Below are 18,255 nucleotides of genomic sequence, written 5' to 3' on the forward strand. Positions count from 1 at the left end.
ACTCCTCAGTCTCATGCTGTCTTTCAGTGCCAATTTTTACATGATGAGCATTACAGTCATTATATCCCAAGGATCATAAAAGCCATTACTTCATTACATGCATGTTTTTTTTTTACTTTTTATTGCCTTGGACAGGCTTGTTTTCTGTCGATGTTAAAGCACTTCTACCCATAAACCCCCTCCACCACCCTCCGTCTCCACCGCAGGCCGCCCACATTTTAATTTCTTGGCCTAATGAAGCGGGAGCTCTCTCCGCCAAGTCGAATCAATGGGAGTCTGAAAGCGTGCCCCCGCTTTTTCACTTTAGTCATCAGCAGAGCCGGGAGAACGATTTTATGTCGGGGCTCTGTGTTTGTGCCCCTTTTGCTTTTTCTGTGTGTTTCTATGTGTCTGCTTCCATGTTTTATTCGTGTCTGTGCTTGTGTGCGTGCCTGCATGCTGAACCCCAGGATGAGCTGTCTGTACTCGCTCTGTTTTCCTGTTGTTTTATAAAGAGCTATTTGTATGCGGGATCCTTCCCTTCTCTACCATTAAAGGTATCAGATTACCTCGCAAGCGCAAATCCCATCATCGTCTTCATCTCCATTAACTAGGTCATTTGGAACCTTGCATTTACACACACACACGCACACACAGAGACACACACCCATCTCAAGCTCAACTGGGTGTTAATATGGCGACATTTGAACAGGTGAATGTCAGATTTGAGTAATTTAGACTTAAAAGTGCTCTGTTTGACTGGGAGGACTTTAGGCCACAGATTAATCCACAAAGACACACACTTGACATTATTCAAATACTCAGCTATATATAGTGATTAAATGTCAAAACCTCCAAAGCCACCAGGACAAAGTAACTCCTTTATGATTTGTTTTGGGAGCTTGGCTGTCAGGTTGGCTATTCATTGTGTCTGCTCAAATAAAAAAGAATTTGATTAGATTAGAAACCTTTAATATCCTCGGTGAGGCTCATATGATTTCCCCTCAATTCCCTGAACAATGCTGCTAAGCAATAATAACAAACACAGGGGAAACAGAGTCTAATCTCGCTGAGGAGAAATGCAACACAATATTGCTCAATTGAAAAACCCTCATCTCATGACTTCCACTTTTTCCTTTTGATATCGTTTGCTAATTCACCGCAATTACAGTCTTCGATCATGCGCTTTTGTTCTACCATATGCTCACACAATGCGATCATCACTCATCAGTGTCACAGGGTAATGTTTGAGAGACGCAATCAAGCTTTTCGGAAGGAAACAATATCATGTTTAAAAGACAGAGAGACAGCTGTGATGATGTATCACTTCAGCCTGATTAGACTTGAGCTGAATTAATTGTTAATATAGCAGGCCTCGTCTTTAGGCCTGCTTGAGTACACGCAACTGGTATTAGATACATGAACAAGAAATCTAAAATACAACCTCAGTACAACACAGGTTTGATACTGCCTTATATACATCCGCAAATTAGAGCTGTTGAAACTGAACTATTTATTGATTTAAACTCAATTCAGTTGTCATGTCAGTGACATTTTTCTTAATTACTGTTAAGAAAACACTGTTAGAATTGTGTCATGCTGAGGACCACCAGTAAGGCTAATTTTAAATCGCTCAGTACTGGGTTTTTTTTTTTTTTTAAGCCACTCCAGAGAGGCACAGCCTTTCAGTAGTAGGGTCTCAAAGGGTGTAAAAACTCCCCATATTTTCAATTTTCACTCATTCATTTTCTGAACCGCTTATCCTATTCAGGGTCATGGGTAGGGATGGGCATTGATAAGATTTTATCGATATCAATGCCCTTATCGATTCTGCTTATCGAGCCGATTCTTTATCGATTCCCCTATCAATTCCTTCTTTTTCAAGTGAATAAACATGTTATTGGTCACTGGATCTAAATGTCTCCCGGCGTCAATATAAAAAAGTAAGTAAAAATTGCACGTCATGTGACATTGATGTGTTGTTTAGTAATATGTTATTTACTCAAGTAGGCCATCTAGTGTCTCGAAGTGTTTAGAGCATTATTCTAAGTTGTTTGGAACCTTGCCGTAGTTATGTAGCCAACCATGAGCCTAACTTTTCTTTTATTTGCTTGAAAGTATTTTGACATTTGGAGTTTTCAGTATTTTTTTTTTTACAAATAGTGATTGTGATATGTTTCTGTGATGAAAGTTGAAATTCTACTCTAAAGCCAAAGTTATACCAATGTATGCTAACCGCTACCATATCAGTGCATTTTTCCGTATACATTAGCATCAAGCTAGCACTATTTTGTTTATAGTATTTTTGGTAAATAAGGAGATTTATACCATAATGAATGTATTGAATAGGAATCTCCTGTGAGAGAGTAATGTAGATTTCTTTGTGTGTTCAGTTTGTCAGTAAAATTTTAGGCTAGAAATCCTTAAACAGGGTTTTCTTGGGAAATGTTATCTAGCTGCTAAGCTAAGAGGCTGTGGCAGAATAGTCACATAAGGTCCTGCAGCTCTGGCATAGTGTAAAGAATCAATAAGAGACTCATTAAGCACAAAGGCTAACGATATCGATGGATCGAAACATGTCTTATCGATTATCAACGGGAACCGGTTTTTGATTCCCATCCCTAGTCATGGGTCCTGGAGCCTGTCCCAGCAGTTATTTGGTGAGAGGCAGGATACACCCTGGACTGGTCGCCAGTCAATCACAGGGCTGACACAGACAGACAGACAACCTTTCATGCACACACTCACACCTACGGACAATTAAGAGTGTTCATTTAACCTGATGAGCATGTTTTTGGACTGTGGGAGGAAGCCGGAGTACCTGGAGAGAACCCATGCATGCACAGGGAGAACATGCATACTCCACACAGAAAGGCCCACCGGCCAAGCTGGGAATCAAACTGGTGACCTTATTGCTGTAAGGCTGCTAACTGCGGCTAACTGTTGCACCACAGTGCAGCCAAGTATTTTGTTATAGTTTTTAAGTATATAACATTTAAGTTCCTTCAACGATATCAGCCTTTGGGTTGCTAATTGCAGCAAGCTGAGATTCTTTTTGCATGTTTGTGTCTCCTCTTTCCACAGCGTTGGATGCTGTTGGTATTCTCCGGGCAGCTCCTCTCTCCTCCTTTAATCAGCGTTATAAAAAGAGCATCAGACAGTAAACTGATTGCCTCGGGGCCAACACCAGCCCAGCGGTCTGCTGATAAGGCTGATGGCCAGCAAAAGCCTGACTGTGTCCTGAGAGAGTAAGTCATGCTGAGCCATGACCAAATGACTCCTGTGTAAATACAACCCACCAGGAAATGTATTTACCCTGCAGGACTGGGGCAGAAAAGGATGTCATGGGAATTAGTATGTAGTGAATAAAAATAAGATTGACTTCTCAGATGGCAAGTGTATTCTCACCAAGCAGCAACCCCCAGGACTGAGTCTTACCAGAGATTAAAGCAAGACTACTGTGAGTCCACTACAGCCCCAAAGTTCTCTTGGTTTCTTTAGTCTGAGCAATAGGAAACGTCAGCCTCCAACCATTACACACAGAGTTTTATGTGCTAATGAATGAATAGACTGTGTACTTGTAAAACAGAACTTCCAGCAGGTGTTTTACAGTGAGAAGAGCGGCTGATGAACTGAGCGGAGCTTGACTTTTGTGGCCTGAAAACTGAGCCTAATTTTCCATAGTTGTTATTTATTGCGTTATCTAACTTGTAGACAGCATTTTTGCCTGTGTGTCTATCTGTCTCAAACAGCTTGGCTGCAAGAGCCAGCTCTTGTAAGTCAAAATAGTACTTTTCAGAGCCGTTTGGAAAAGATTTTGGTTCTTGCAAATTGTCTGGCTCACAGAAAAAGACTGAAATCCCATCACCAGGAGCAACTACTCTGACTTTACTTACCTGAGCAAGTAGAGCAATCCAAAACCCACGCTTACCTGACTATGAGTCTTAGACAGCTTGAGTGAGAACACGGCCTTTGTAGATTTGATGTAATCCATGAATCTTTACACATTTGATGTCTTTGTATTAAATTTTGAATGAATTTAGATCGTAGGATGACAGATTTTAAAACTTTTCTCTGTTGAATCAGCTGGTTCTTCTTTAGTATTTGGCAGAATGACAAAATGTTGTGGTCATGGGAAGGCGTATTACATTTTGGTCACATGCAACTGTGACAGTGGTCTACCATGTTCAAGTGATTCTTTTTGCAGACAGCCTGAATCACTGAAATCCACCTTCTTGTCCAAGAACTGTTCTTTCTGGCTCCAGAAAACCAACAAGCTGAACTTGGAGTTTTAAAAAAGGGTTTGAAAGAAGACAAAGGTCTGGTGTCACAGTGGCTGTGTCCATTGTTTTACCAGACCCTGATTCTTCCCTTCAACATATGTTGGACTTGAGATTGATCTCAGATGCCAGCTGCAGCAGGATAAAGCTAATAACCAACAGTCAGTTAATTACTGACATTTTTCTAACAGAGCCACATCTCTATATGTGTATGTTTGTGCACAGGACAGTACACCATATATGTGAATTCCTGTCTTGCACAGTGTTTACTGGCCACAAATGGGCTGGCAGCAGTCTCTCAGGTCTTATTCTCCTATCACTTCTCTCTGCCAGCCAGCACACAGTGGTTATTTCCAGCACTCCCTCCCACTCCGGATTGCAGTAATCATAGCCAAGCTTTCACCCATATGGCAGGCAGTCAGCCTCTTCGACCACATCACAACATCAAAACATCACTCAATGGTCAGATAATGAGAGCTTGACTGGGCAGAATCACATCAGAGCTCTATGTTCAGTCTTATCTGAAAAGATTCTTGGTTTATCACGCCCACACTTTTATTCCTCCATCCGTATGTAGAGGAACACCAAGAGTCTCTTTTGGAGATCAGGTATAAAGTTGGAGGCAGTCACAGTCTTGTCATTCTCGTCCTAACATAATGTGACGTCTTTAGATGTCTGCTTACTGTAAACTTATACAGTCAACCTTAAATCACCAGATTCATCATTGTAAATCATTTACTTTAACTTCACAGGTTGTTTAATCATTTTATCTACCAGTGTACCTGCTGCCTCAGCAGAAAGCCTGCTGTGCGTCACCTCTACAACTTACCCATCTTCTCATCATGTGCGTAGCTGGTTTGGCACATACAAACATCATGTACATGAAGGTCTGTGTGATAAATATCAGGGTGATTAGTAATAGGCCGTGGTTGTCTTCTGCAGGCAGGTTGCTCGTATTAACAGCTATTAGAGACGATCTGGTGTCTCTCTGGTGACTCTGCCTTGCACCTGCTTTCTCTGTTTAACATTCATGATCTGTTCAAACTTCCAGCATCTGGCCCCATGCTTGTGGAGGATAAACACTCACACAGACACACACAGACACACAAATATTTACAACATATAGAGTGGAAAGATTACATAACAGAACATATCCATGTATATGAAAATTAACAATGAGCTTTCACTCTGGAGTTGTTGAGTTGAACTGCTTGGCCAATGACACAAGTCTTCTAAAAAACACGAAACTTGAAAGACTTGAAAGAAGTCTGGCATGTAAATAAGATGAATGTCCAAAATCATTGTTAGATAACCAAAAAATCTTCTGAACTTCTAATCTATTGCAATAGCGCAGGTGCTGTATTATTTATTTTGATATACAGTTCATCAAGGTAATCACAAAAATGTTATGTAGCCCTGCATAGAAAAACAATGGATATATTGTATAAATGATTAAAGAAAGTCTGTAAAAAACTGCTGTAGCTCCTTGTTTTTTGCCCGATCTAAAAATTCCAATTTGACAGAGAGCTGAGAAGTTACGCTTTTGTCAATTACAGCCTTCTGTGTCACTAAGATCATAAAAAACAGTTTGTTTTTGTGTTTTTCTTCATTTGACCTGCTAATATTACCATACCATGTGCAATACTCATTTATCAGATGTTAGAAATTTTATTGGATGTACTAGTGGAAAAAGGAGCCAAAGTACTCAGACATATGGCATTTTCAGACCATTCTACAGCCATTATAACAAAATATGTCCAGACCATTTTTTTTTTTGCCTTAGTAGGTTAGTATTCCCATTAGTGAAGAAAAAGCAAAGGACACATCAAGGGATGTCACAGTGTTTGAGGAGCTGAGTGAAAGAAAGCCAAAGGAAACAAACATGAAACAAACATGCTTTTACAAACATCAACATTACGGCGAGACCAGCTGAACCTTTTACAGGTGCAACTGTTTTTTTCTGTTTTCTGTATATGTTTGAACCATAGACTTTATAATAAATGGACGTAGTCTGAGCAAAGGTACCAGTCTGTTCCTGATGCAGAGTAATGGAGCCAGTCGTTGGTGGGGGCCATATTGGTAATGCTGAATCAAGAAGTGAGCTTTGAGCCTCCTCACTAACAGCTGCAGGGTGCCTCACTGTTAGTCATTTGAGCTGATTGGACAAACTCGTGATCTTAATATCCACCAAACCACTGGGTTAGAAATAGGATCAACCATGTACAGTGTGGGTACCTTTCACATTTGAAATGATGAGGTAATATTGCTTGGTACCTGGCCATTGGTATCAGTACTCAGCGGTACCAATTTTCTTAACTTCTGTGTGTGTTTACGTGGTGATAAATATTAATTTGTTTAAAAATAAAAGATCAAAGTTTTTCAGTTTAATATATTTATTTCTCAATATATAACCTTGCAATGCTGTGTTCATGCCCAGCATGGAAAATTGCCTACTCTTCCACTCTCTCACTGTCACAAGGATGTGTTAGGTACCAAAACATGGTACCTTTTAATTTTACGTGAATCGGTACTTTAAAAAGTACCTATTTCAGTACTGATCTCTAGCACAGTGTGTGCCTGTACAGAAATAGTGATTCAGGCCCAAGCTGTAATTTTAAAACCAGGCTGCATGTATGTTTCTTTTTTTTTATTCTGTATGTGGTTTTCAGTCTGTCTGCATACAGCCTCAAGTTGACACTGGATGATTTTTATTTAGCACCTCTGCATAGGCTTCATTTTTTTAACTAGACATTGATCTTTGGTTTAAAAAAGTGATAATGTTTAAACTTGACCACAAATGAAAACTTAGATGCTAATTCAACCCTTAAATTTGTTAATTCACTTGCTGAAGAAGTGCTACTATCTCTTGAATCTAAGGAGCTATTTGGGAACAAATTGTTTCAATAAAATCAGTATAAACCCCTCTACAACCCAACACCAAAACACTGGAGTATAACCTCCATAGTGGAAGGATTTATTGATTTATTACTGAGCTGTTTTGTATATCTTAAATGTATCCATCTGTTTGGGATTGTCAAGCTGAGGATGAAATGTTAGTGCCCTAGAAAAATAGACCTGGAAGGGGACTAGTTTTAGTGGAACAGTTTTGCCCCTGAGGATGCCAACCCTGAACTTACAATAGTTAAACCTTGTGCCGACAACATCCTCAGACTGCATTAATATGAGCCAATAATCTTTTGGCTAATTGCATATTCCACACATGGCATGGCCTTAATTGTAATTAGATTAGCAGAGACTGTCGTTGTTTCATTCGCTGGGTGCAAAAGTCTCAGAGAATGAGTGTCTGAGGTGATGAGACTGTACTCAGAGGTGATGTATGCCATTCTGGAGGTGTCAGGGTGAGGAGCAGAGATGGTAATGCCTCTCTCTCTCTCATGGTGTTTGTAATTGACGGGGGCGTACTTGCTGAAAAGTCGCATGAAGACATCAGTGTTTCTGTCACTGGTTTGAACTTCAGTGGATTAGCAGAAGATAAACGGGCAGACAAAATAAATTTTCCCTGTTTTAAAATGAAGATTAAAAGCTCACATTTTCAGGGTTGGATTCAGCCAGTGTAGTTTGTGATAATCATAGAAAGACTGAATGAGAAAGAAAGATGTTAAAAATGGAGAGCCAGGCCTTGGAGCAGTGCTCGTGTGTTGGAGGCGCTAAGTGAAACAGCATTTATTATAAGTGAGAGGTGATAATGGTCTCACTGAGGCTCTTTAAAGCTCTCTCTGGCGTGTGCCTTCTTTTTAAGCAGTTTACAGTGTGTACCTCTTTAGTTGGACTGTTTTCTTGTGAGAACATCAGTCAGCAGTAGAGTCACAGCGAGGCTCTCTTTAGACATCCATTAAATCGACATTTGAACCATCAGCGTGAGGGAAAGATGCCTCTTTTGTGTTTGCTTAAATGAGCAGAAGAGCTTCTTCAGTGTCTTGAGTCTGGTTTGTTAAAGAATAGCGTTAAAGGCAGGCCGTGGGCTATCAACACTCTGACAGCAGCTGCTGCTAAAACCATCATGTGTAGTTTACTATGAGCTGCTGTGACTCTGTATATAAAAAATCTAATAAGTCAATATCAGATTGGTTTCTTTTGACATCCTCAGTTTATTCCAGATGACATTTGATCATTTCTTTCCTTTCCTTCTTGGTTTTCACAGACCACAATCTCTTTTGAAGCAGGCTTCTAGACTCAGTTTTTAAAAATGAACCAAATAATGTGACAAATATTTTATTATTATTTTATATTCCTAAACTATCTGCCTCTCATTCTTGAGAAGTCAGAGTTTGAACTTCTTGACCAGAGACACTTTTTCACCCTGAGCTGAAGATGATTAAACTCAAAGTTTCTATACCTCTCAACTTTTTCATCAAAGCAAATATCTGCATTATTTTTTTAGTTGTCCATCCCTTACGAGAAATATTTCATATTTTCTTTTAAAGGAAGTATGGAATAGACCTAAATGCTCGAGTAACATGCCGAGTTTCAAGCATCTTAGTTCCTGCTTTAGACACTGGTTAAATAATGTCGTAAAATCACAAAAATTGCTGCATTGAGGTCTTCATTTGTTCATCTGTGACATTTACCTTTGGCAGCAATTTTACAGCAAAATATCAAACATTCTCATTCTATGAGGGATGGATGCATCTTTTAGTCCTTTAGTCTCTTAGTAAATGATTAAATGTTGAAACCCAAATTGTTGTAACTGTTTCTTTAAGCGTGAGCGTTGGTTAAATGTTTTATCAAAGCTGTTTTTGCAGCTATCTGCCCTTATCCATGGCATTAGCTGACTGCTACCATGCTGCCAAAATAACAGAGGGCGTCTGGTTTGTGGCGTGGTTTATTGTTATTTCAATTTAGAAAATAGGAATCAAGTTGTCTGTCGGCTGTGTCTGATTAGATTTTGCATATGATTAGGGATGGGTATCAAATAGGTACTTTTATAGGTACTGACCGATGCTGTCTGTAGTACCAAGTACGGATTATTACCATATAAACACAAACAGTACCAGGTTTAGGTACCTAAACACGTCTTTGTGACTGTGGGGGAGTGAGTTGGAAATTTTCCATGTGGGACATGAACACAGATTGGCAAGTTTATCTATTGATGAATAAATATGTTAAAGTGGAAAACTTTGAGATTGTATAATCTATAATCTATAATTAAAAAGAACATTTATTACCACATAAATATACAAAATAACTGAAAATTAGTGTACTGCTGAGTACCAATACCAATTGCCGGGTACCAGGTATCAGTACTGTAACACTTCAATTGTGAAAGTTTCCCATCACTACATATGACCACTCAATGGGATTAACATGTTACCAGAACAGATGTGGATGTTGGCCTGCAAGGTGCTACCAAGGTTGGCAATATGATGTCAGCCACTCTCTACAAACCTTTTTTTCTGATTGTTAACCTGTAGCCTCCTTTGATTCTGTGCTTGGTTGTGTTAAATAAATGTGCTCAGTTCTGCCTGTTTTCACCTTTAGATTTATTTAGGTCTGTGTCAAGTTTCCTTTAAAAACAAAAGCAAAGTTATCACCTAGAAACATTCCCAACATTTATTCAAACGAAACAGGTTGGTGTGAGTCATTTGCTGCTTGAATCAACATTTGTACTCTGGATGTCCTGTTTGTTGATATGTTTGAATCATCCCAGAGATGCCAGATGTAAAGTTTAGCTAAAACCATTGATTACTGTGCCATTGTATGAATGAGTTTTTAGGCTATGATGTGATCACATTTAAACATGGATCTGCACAGCTGTTTAACAAGACTTAAATTCTTTTTAAAACTGTTTAAAACATCTTTGTAAAGAACTGGCTGCATATTGTCATACTGCCAGTGCACACTGCCTGTGTGTGTAAGTAAACTGAACAATACTCTGGTATGTTATCCTCATAACAAATAAAAAAATGGTGAACAACAAATCTGGTATTCCAGTTGAAAAAGAAGAAGACATTCGACTTTTTGAGATGATGTTCAGTTTCCTCTTTTTTTCCCTCCTGTCCTCCTGTCCACTATTTTCCCTCTTATTGTGCCAAGCGCTGTATTGATGAACTCTGAGTGACGGGTAATTACTTTGGATGTCGTTACAGTGGGTGCCCGTGCTGTTGGATTTCCAGCGGAGGGAAACAGTTTGGAGCTTTGTGCCAGGGAAACCTGGCCAGCCTCTGGCCCTGCACCTCGGAGACTACAATCTGGACGGCTTCCCCGATGCTCTGGTGATCCTCCGCAACACTAGCGGCAGGTAGGAGGAAAATACACACACTTTTATTTAGCTTCACTCTAAGACATTTCTGCCATAGTGAGAGACGTTTGCTGGTTTATCACTTTGAATCAAGAAAAACTGTGTGTGACTCTGATGTGTGGACAAAGTTTTCATCCTTATCTTGTCTTTTCCTAATTTACATACCTTGAACTGTTAAAGCTGCCATTTTTGTAGAAGTTTAATTTGGATTATGACTATTAATTCAATAAGATACAGATGTAATCACACTAATCCATTCTTGGCATTGGTCCTTTGGATTCCTGTCAAAGTGTGTCCTAAATCCTCGCTCAGAGACTCAGAGTCAGTTTGACTGTGTCAAAAGGCTGTTGGTGGCATGAAATTACTTACAGATTATGTTTGCATTGTTATGACTCTGCTGTCATCAAATCAAAGCCAAGACAAGCTCAGATTTTGTACAAGTTCATATCCTCCCACTCACTCGCTTCTTTGTTTGTCCCCTAACATCCCACGTCTTGATGAGATTATTTTAACTGTCATACTCACGCAGAACACAAAGTGAAATTGACTGAAAACGAATAGCTCCAGATGCGTATTTAACTGGATGATGTAAACCTATTGAGTTTTATTTCTTTCATAAAACTTAACGCAGAGAATTGATTTCCTCATGAACTTACTGTTAAATGACTATACTTATAATGATGTGTCCTAGTGCAGGGAGAGGGAACGTTTCCATAGTAAATATCCGCCCTGCTTTGCAGTCATACACAACCAATAATCCACATTCACCAGTACTAAAATACAAAAAATACCACTACTGTGATGAAAAAATGAAATTTAAAATGTTTGTTTATTAATTTGATTACGCATTCAGAGACAGAACATCAGGGCCCACCTGCTGACTCTTGTTATTGTAATCATTTACCAATATTTCCAGAGCTGCAGGTTGTACAGCAGTCCAGACGTTTCAGTTTGTGTTTAATTTGTTGTTTTAATGTATATTTTATACCCTAGCTGGAGATGAGACTCTTTTTTATTGTAGTGTCTTTTATCACTCCTGATGAGTTGTGCGTCACTCCAGCCCACCATTTATCATTTTCTTCACACCAGTTTGTCTATCTCTAACAGAAGTTGAATTCATGTACATTCAGGTCGTTTTTTGGAGAACAAAAGAAAAAACTTGACCAGCTGCTCTTGCTTGTAAATGTGTAGCACATAAATGTACGACTTATAAGTTTTCACAGCTTCTTGGGAAGGATAAAACACTGCTATTCAGACCAGTGTGGTTATCTCTTGGACATTTTCCCACCACACACAAAACCCTACTCATAAGCGCAAAGGACAGATCTTTTCTGTAGCATTGGAACTAAACATCATTTGTCCTTGTTATATAAGATATATGACATTTCAAATGGAACAGAAATATCTGACTTTGAAGTGTAACGAAGAAGTGATCACATTCCAGTTTACTGGAGCACAGAGTGTTGTGGAGACGACAGCTAAGGTGAGTGTGTTCTTCAGCTAACAGACGTAGTGACTGATAAGACTTTAGAAATCACAGCAAAGTGTGCCAGGACGCAAGCACCATGGACACCACTTGTGTGTGTGTGTGTGTGGGTGGGGGTGTGTCTATATGTGTGTTAAAGGACCTATGTGGATTATCAGGCCTTAGTGATGAAGATAAGATAGCTGTAAGGGTCACGGCTGTGATTGTCTATGCATACTGATTGTTTAGGGGGGTTGTATGTTGTTTGTGAGGGTGTGTGTGTGTGTGTTTCTTAGAGAGAGAGGGAGTGTGTGTGTATTTATGTCTGGTAAGAGCTTTGAAAGACACACACATACACACATGCACACAAACACGTGCACATATGTGACCCCTACCAGTAAGTCCCGTTGGACTTAACTCTTTGCAGTCCCCCTCATCAGGAATGACTTCTGTCTCACCAGCTGTAATCACACAAGCTGTAGCTTCTTTCTTTTCCCTCATTTTCTTTGGCATTTTAAGCCAGAGCATTGTAATCCCTTACTGTACCATGAACATTACTGTGAAACTGCTTCCAATTACAATCAAACCCACATTAAACCACATCATCTGTATTTGGAGCAGGAGGATGGAAAGAGGTCAAAGGGTGAGAAGGAACAACATGTTCCCACTCCAGTCCTGGTGGGCAAGTAGTAACTGTGTGGACATTTATACTCCTTTAGCTTTGGTCCTGCAGAGCTCAGTTGTCAGCTTATCAACAGTGAATTCACAAACTTCTGTTTGTATCAAAAAATAATGAGAAGTTAGGGAAAACAAATATGCAGTCGACCAACTTTGAAAATATGAGTTTTCAGAAAAGCATCAATCAGGAGCTTAAGTGTGGCTTCATTTTAACCTAAAATGCTCACAGCACTTCATGTAATGATGTTGCTGTAAAATTTTAGCAGGAGTAAAAACACCAGCACTACCTGACTTATTTCCTGTATCAGAGACAACATGCTAATGATGTTCTGGTTTGAAGAGTGACTCTGTTTTCTGTAGGGATGCACTAATCTAGCTTTACCAAAACCGATAACAATCCGACACCAGTATAAAATAAATACCTGCATGCCCTACTATGGTATAAGGCTGGTAATGTTTTGGGTTAAAGCCAAATAATGGGTATATAGAATTACTGAAGTTAATATTTATTTAAACTATAAAATATTTGTTTAAAATCCGAGTCCATGGTCCTCAGCCAGAAAAGGGTGGAGTGCCCTCTCAGGGTCAGGGATGAGATCCTGCCCCGAGTGGGGGAGTTTAAGTATCTCGGGGTCTTGTTCACGCATGAGGGAAGGATGGAGCGAGAGATCGTCAGGCGGATCAGTGCAGAGTCTGCAGTAATGTGGACTGCACAGGTCTGTCATGGTGAAGAGGGAGCTGAGCCGGAAAGCAAAGCTCTCTGTTTACCGGTCGATCTTCGTTCCCACCCTCACCCATGGTCATGAGCTTTGGGTAGTGACCGAAAGAACAAGATCGCGGGTACAAGCGGCCGAAATGAGCTTCCTCCATGGGGTAGCAGGGCTCTCCCTTAGAGATAGGGTGAGAAGCTCGGCTATCCGAAAGGAGCTCGGTGAGCCACTGCTCCTCCGCGTTGAGAGGAGCCAGATGAGGTGGCTCGGGCATCTGATGAGGATGCCTCCTGAACGCCTCCCTGGTGAGGTGTTCAGGGCACGTCCCACCGGGAGGAGACCCCGGATGTCCAGTGTCCACGGATGTTTCCTCTGTATTCCTTTCAGTCGCCATCTGTAGCAGCTCTTCTTCTGTGTACTCCGGTTCATACAGGTATCCTTTTGGTTCCAAAGTGAATGGAACTTCATCGTCGCTGTCATAGTCACTTATTTTGAATTTCCTACGCTGCCTCACAATCCTTAGAGTACAAACAAAAGAATTACGATACTTGATCAAACTTACACGAGGCTACAACCAGCGCCCGAAGCATAGCTTGTTTACATTCCCTACAGCTGAAAGGAGGAGGGGGGACGGAGTGTACTAGCGCTGCGCGGAAGGATACATGACCAGTTAGTTAGGTCCAGATAAGTGTTTATATTTCCGAAGACTTAATGCACTTAAAAAATATTTTATGTACCGTACTCTTAAACTGTGGTATTACTTTTTTATTTTAGTTCTTGTAGGCAGAGAAAATAGCCTTTGAATTTGGTACGGTCTCTCCCTGTTAGCGTCTATTTCCTTGTCACCATTGATTACAGTTTGTGTCTTACTGAGGGAGAGGAGACAACTTTCTACTGTATTTAATGTCCTTAGTGGTCACATAGAGCTCATACAACCCCACTTCAAAAAAAATGAACTATCCCTTTAAGGATGGTATCAATATGCTCAATATTGGATTGGTATCACCAACTCTCATTTGTTTTCATTCCAGAGGAAGTTGTAGGATGTCTGATTTATATAACCTGACTAACCAAGAGTTTCAGAACTACCAATAAAAAGCTGTGGAGCCTGAATCCTAAACCCAAACAGAGTCAGAAGATTAATCTGGAAGTTCAGGGAGGCGACTTCAGGCAGCAGAGAATTTAAATGGCTCTTATAAGACATGAAGTCATGGTAATTCTGATCAGCAGTGGTTCTCTGCAAAGGCACAAAGTTTTGGAGGTCATCTTTGATGAACTGGATGTGCCTGTTTTGTTTTGGTTCATACATTTCATCAAATTTATCCTGTCTTCTCGCCTGCTTTGGATTCAGCAGCACTCTACAGTCCTGCATCCAGCCCCGTCTTTTCTTTGATTTTCCTCTAACCAAATGCTCCCTGCTTACCAAATATTTGTTCAGCCCACAGCCGATCTATTTTAACTCCCACTTGCTCTCCATCCTACTCCTTCTTCCCCTCTCTTTTTACTCTCTATCTCCTCTCCCTTTCCCTTCTTAGGGGTTATTAATAGCTGCCTTTCAGATAAAAGTCCTGCCAGTCCACAGTCTTCCTCCTCCTCCCTGAGAAATGAATGTTAACTTAAGTGTTTAAAATAGAAAGACTGAAGGAGTGGAGGGTGTCAGATGAGAGTAATCGAGTGGAATTAATTGAACAATGAGCTGATAGAGGCAGCAGAAAGAATAAATAGAATTAGGAGATATTTTTATGAATGTATGAGGTCAGTTTGTAGTTAAGCTTCAGTATGTTTGGCATCCGTTAACATCATTGTATCTCATAAGGGAATAATTATTAACTGATTGCTTTTCTTCCTGGTTATTTTATCATTTTGGACCCAAGCCTTGAGAAAACCACTTAGAATAGGAAGGCTTCTTCATGATTAGCTGAGTTAAAGGCTCTGATAGTATACTTGTGCTGGCCTAAACTTATACTATGTTGGTGTGTGGCCAGAGGCAGGATCTGGACACAGTCTTCCAGCTCTTCTTGGAGAGTTTAAGCAGCCACATGGGATACATAAATCAAAAGCATACTTGCTTTTAACTCTGCATGGAGATCCAGGAGGATAACTAGATGCTAACCCTCTGCGTAAGATGACCCTTGACACTTTTCAAAGGAAGCTAATATTGCTTCTTGAGCTCAGGCTTTGGTCAGACTTACACCCAAGTGAGTAAATGTTTGGGAACAGGTTGGTTTGTAAATCAGTATTGGTTCTTAAAGCTTCATCTTTTGTCTCATCCAATGTACAAGACTTTCAGATATCTTTTTGGGTCAGTCCTAAAGATGTGTAAAGGCTTTTTGTACACTCAAAAAATAGTTCAAGTCATGAGGTTCCTCTGGGTTTAAATGCCCCAAAACCCTTTCAAAGGGTTCTGCAGAAACATAACTACACCCTATTAAAATAATGGCCTACGTCTTTTTTTGACAAAATTGAGTTTTTGGCTTAAACCATCTCTTGGTAATGCTGGCCATCTCTAGTAAAATCACTTAAATCTTTAGCTTAAAGGATCATACTCTTTATGCCTTGTAGGACAATGGCCTGTGTCAGGAGGGTGACTTAGCCATTTTATTTCTAGCCTAAGTTAAAATTTTGACGGTGCTGTGCAGTTTTAAAATTAAAGAAATGTTTTTGCTTTTTGGTTGGAGATGTATAAATATGCCTACTCAGTGTTAATTGATTGATTGATTGATTGATTGATTGATTGATTGATTGATTGATTGATTGATTGATTGATTGATTTGATTTGATTATTATTATCGTCTCATGCATAAACAATATGCCCTGCCCAATGGTGTCTTACAAGACACCATTATTTAGTCATCAAGTTCAGGGATCATTTTAGACATTTACAAAGATAATAAATAAATAAATAAATAGATAAATAAATAAATAAATAAATAAATAAATAAATAAATAAATAAATAAATAAATAAATAATCCCCCCAAAATTAACTATCCTGATGTTTTTTTTCCAGGCTCTTGATACAAAAGAGGGCCAACTTGTGAATATCATAATTAAACATCTACTTCAATCTGTCATCATCAGTATCCCAAAACATATCAGGACTTTTAACGTACATATCATGCATCAGAGTAGCTCTCAACTCATCGTAAAAAGGACAGTACAGAAGAAAATGTGCTTCGTTCTCGACTTCACCTAATTAACATAATTGACAAAGTCTGTGTTTTTCCTGGATGTTTGGTGTATGATTGACCTGAAATTTGTTCAATTTAGGTTGGAGTTATTTAAGTTTTGAGTTTGCTTTATGGAATTAAAGGACAGTCAATGGTCAGGTTTCAAAAAGTTGTGAAAACTGGATGTTGGTAATAGGTTAAGTTCAATAAAAAAAAACCAGCAAGGAAGACCTGGAGGAGGAAGGAAAGGGACTGTCTCCTGAACAATTTGATTTACCTGACATTTGTTTAATTTAACTCAGGGTAACTTCAGTTTTGAGTTTTCACGATGGAATGAAAAGGCAGGTTAAGTCAGGTTTAAAGTCACCTTAGTCACACTAGAATGTTGGTAAAATTGGCCTAAGTCACTTTTTTCTTTAATGTTACATGATTGACGCACTATGTTCGATGCATGTCAACAGTCATCCACTGTGACGGCCGTTTTGATTGAAATGATTCATAAATATCATATGCTCTGTATTTGATAAAGATTTTTGTGTTCCAAAAACTGAAATAATGGCTTTGGCTATTGCATTAATATGTGACAACAAGGACATTTTTTGTCTCACCCAATGGGTACATTTTCCGTTTTACTCCTACAACCAATTTTGGCCTCATTTTTGTCTTTTAATATCTTACAATGAGACCTTTGTCTGGATTTTTCGGGTGAATGAGATCACTGTCAGTGAAAGCATGACGTGGGCTCAAACTGTGATTCTTCACCTTTTAAAGGTGTCACTAAGGATCGTACCGCGCTTAAGCGTGCTTTGCGTTTCATTGTGCTGACTGTCTGTAAACAGACGCTTCACGATGACGTGGACGGGCCATGCTTGTGTGTGATACCAGCTCAAGTCTGGTTCGTATTGGAGTAGTGTGACCCCTGGCCGTACTCTCCAGTGGGGGCACGGTGCTGCGAGGGCCTGTCAGTTTTGATGGCCAGTGTGACCGCGCCCTAAGATGAAATCTCGGGCCCCTCTAAAATACTTCTTGACCCACCAGTTGGTTCATCCAGGATCAACCTGAGAAGAATGCTTTCGTGAACCCTGGACACTCAGAGTTTTCATCAAGAGTCTGCCGAGGCAGGGTGGTCATCCATTATGGATGTGAAAACATAAAGTTAACAGGTGGTTATGCAAAAGAGGATCCCCACAGGGTGAGCACAAACCTGGTATGAAGTGGGGGAGTCCTGAGATTCTAATTGCATATAGACACCCGTTCACTAAACATTACCCTGGGGGATCCAAAAAGCTGAGCTTCTCAGCTTTTGCTGACATCTCACCACATGGAGCACAGGTCATCTCACAGGTCAGACCTACTAGACCTAGATTCAACACTGAGTCATAAAGCTTTGCACTGTTATAATTACCATATTTCTATATGATGACAGAAAAGGTAAATAATTCATGTGAAAACTGAAAGAAACAGCCAGAAGGAAGAGTAAAACAGATTTTGTCTGTGTTTGTGTCCATTTATGCCTCTACTTCTGTGTGTAATTTCCATGGGTAGCTCCCGAAACTTCACTCCTCAGGGTCCGTGTTATTTCCAGGTCACAGGACAGACTGTGCCTCCAGACTCTCTCTGTCTGCCTCCTGCTCCGCTCGCACGCTCACACGCTCACACGGGCCAACATTGTTCCACACGACAAAGAAAAGCAGGCTGCCGTGTCCTCTTGAAAAG

General features: G+C 39.9%; 1 protein-coding gene across 1 annotated transcript in view; it reads left to right on the forward strand.

The window, feature by feature from the left end:
* The window catches only part of itfg1 (integrin alpha FG-GAP repeat containing 1), a 252,552-nt gene that overhangs the window by 109,563 nt on the left and 124,734 nt on the right, over positions 1–18,255 (forward strand). The window contains exon 10 of the mRNA XM_074667248.1: positions 10,367–10,518. Within this exon, the coding sequence (XP_074523349.1) occupies positions 10,367–10,518 (152 nt within the window). The remainder of the gene's footprint in view (positions 1–10,366; positions 10,519–18,255) is intronic.

This window comes from Halichoeres trimaculatus, unplaced genomic scaffold (genome assembly GCF_033239565.1).
Source record: "Halichoeres trimaculatus isolate MK-OKI-2021-1 unplaced genomic scaffold, fHalTri1.1 fHalTri1_scaffold_3, whole genome shotgun sequence".
NCBI lineage: Eukaryota > Metazoa > Chordata > Actinopteri > Labriformes > Labridae > Halichoeres > Halichoeres trimaculatus.